This window comes from Sinocyclocheilus rhinocerous, unplaced genomic scaffold (genome assembly GCF_001515625.1).
Source record: "Sinocyclocheilus rhinocerous isolate Xijiao unplaced genomic scaffold, SAMN03320098_v1.1 scaffold6028, whole genome shotgun sequence".
In the NCBI taxonomy this organism is placed as follows: domain Eukaryota; kingdom Metazoa; phylum Chordata; class Actinopteri; order Cypriniformes; family Cyprinidae; genus Sinocyclocheilus; species Sinocyclocheilus rhinocerous.
Genome location: NW_015666169.1, coordinates 46,510 through 48,187, shown reverse-complemented (window position 1 = coordinate 48,187; position 1,678 = coordinate 46,510). Strand labels below are relative to the sequence as shown.

Genomic DNA, 1,678 nt, shown 5'->3' with positions numbered 1-1,678 from the left:
GTGAGTGTGAGAGAGAGAGAGAGAGTGTGTGTGTTTGTGTGTGTGGGTGGGTGTGTGTGTGTGATGGATCGCCAAGCTCTGCTCGTCTGACGGTTTATTGGGTTATGTTGTGATTATCTGGCTCTTAGACATTAGTTACCCGTGACGATCCGCCTGACAGCAGCCCAGAGAGAAAATGTTTCTGCACACGGACAGAAGAAAAACTCTTTTGCTGCGTTATGATTTATTTGCGCGTGTCTGCGCTGAGAATAATTGTGCGCTTTATGTGAGCGCTTTTACATGCGTTTGTTCTTAATTCAAGCGGTTTGTCTTGTTTTAAGAACGCCGTTGAACATCGTCAGCCTCCTCTCCTTCATTTTTACCGTCTCAGTCTCTGTGTCTCTGTTTCAGTGCGCTTTCTGCCAAATAAATCAAATAAAAATATCATGAAAATAGCACAAATGGAGTAAACGTGTAGCGCTAAAGACTCCATGAAATCAGTTTGTTTTTCCTGTTTCCTGTTGAAATAGGAAGTTGTGGAAAATCTTTTACTTTCCTTTTTCCCAGAAAAGGCACACTACAAATGTTAAATGTGTTTATTTTCTAAAATATAAATTATAATGTAAAATATAAATGTATTAATATATGTATAAATCTAATATAAATTATAATATAAAATATAAATGTTTATTTTCTAAAATATATTATAATAAATAAACACACTACAAATGTTAAATGTGTTTATTTTCTAAAATATAAATTATAATGTAAAATATAAATGTATTAATATATGTATAAATCTAATATAAATTATAATATAAAATATAAATGTTTATTTTCTAAAATATATTATAATAAATAAAAATATAAATAAAATATTTATAAAAATATGAGCTCAAAGATAAAGACTTTAAATTAAATAAATAGAAGTGTAAAATTGTGGAATTTAACGATCATATATCAATGTTTGTATCATGAATTGCGCAATCAACAATCAGCAGAATTTATTTTAAATATAAATAAAATATTATATTAATTAAAAACATGAGTTACGCAATTAAATGTATTTCAGTGCACTTTTATGATTGACTGTGTAATAACTGTAGTTTTCTCAGGTGTGATGTGATTTGATGAACTTGTGAAATGTCTGAAATCAATTATTATTGTCATCTTCCACGAGTATATTTTAATATTTGAGCTCAAAAATACTCTTTTGAATTCATGAGATAAAATGACTGTTTGGCATAAAATTGGAAATTGCCAATCAGCAAAAAAAAAAATTAATTTAAATAAATTGTTATATGAATTAGTAACATGTATTATGCAAATAAATGTCTCTGAATGTAGTTTTATGGTTCACTTTGACAGGGTTTGATGAGCTTGTGAAGCGTCTGAAATCGTCTGTTGTTCAGCGTGCAGTGTGTGTGATTGAAGCAGCACTGGAGTGTTTCAGTGTTTGTGTTCGTCTGTGTTCTCAGCCCAGCAGCTTGAGTTCAGATCGTCTGTAAAGCTGATCTTGTTGAACTGTGTCTGGCAGTGCTGGTGAGCCGCGAGGACGAGTTCAACAATCGTCTCAGCAGCCGCGCTTCTTTCCGGGGCTGTTCTGCTCTGCATTACGCTGCTCTGACCGATGACCTGCGGACCGTCCGGATGCTGCTGGACGCAGGTGAGGTCACACACACACACACACACTCACGCT

The 1,678-nt window shown here is 33.5% G+C and overlaps 1 protein-coding gene across 1 annotated transcript in view; it reads left to right on the top strand.

Moving 5' to 3' along the window:
- LOC107731856 (caseinolytic peptidase B protein homolog) overlaps positions 1–1,601 on the top strand; it is a 19,556-nt gene extending 17,955 nt beyond the window's left edge. The window contains exon 5 of the mRNA XM_016543050.1: positions 1,458–1,601. Coding sequence (XP_016398536.1) covers positions 1,458–1,525 — 68 coding nt within the window. The 3' untranslated portion in view covers positions 1,526–1,601. The remainder of the gene's footprint in view (positions 1–1,457) is intronic.
- Positions 1,602–1,678: the final 77 nt, after the last annotated feature.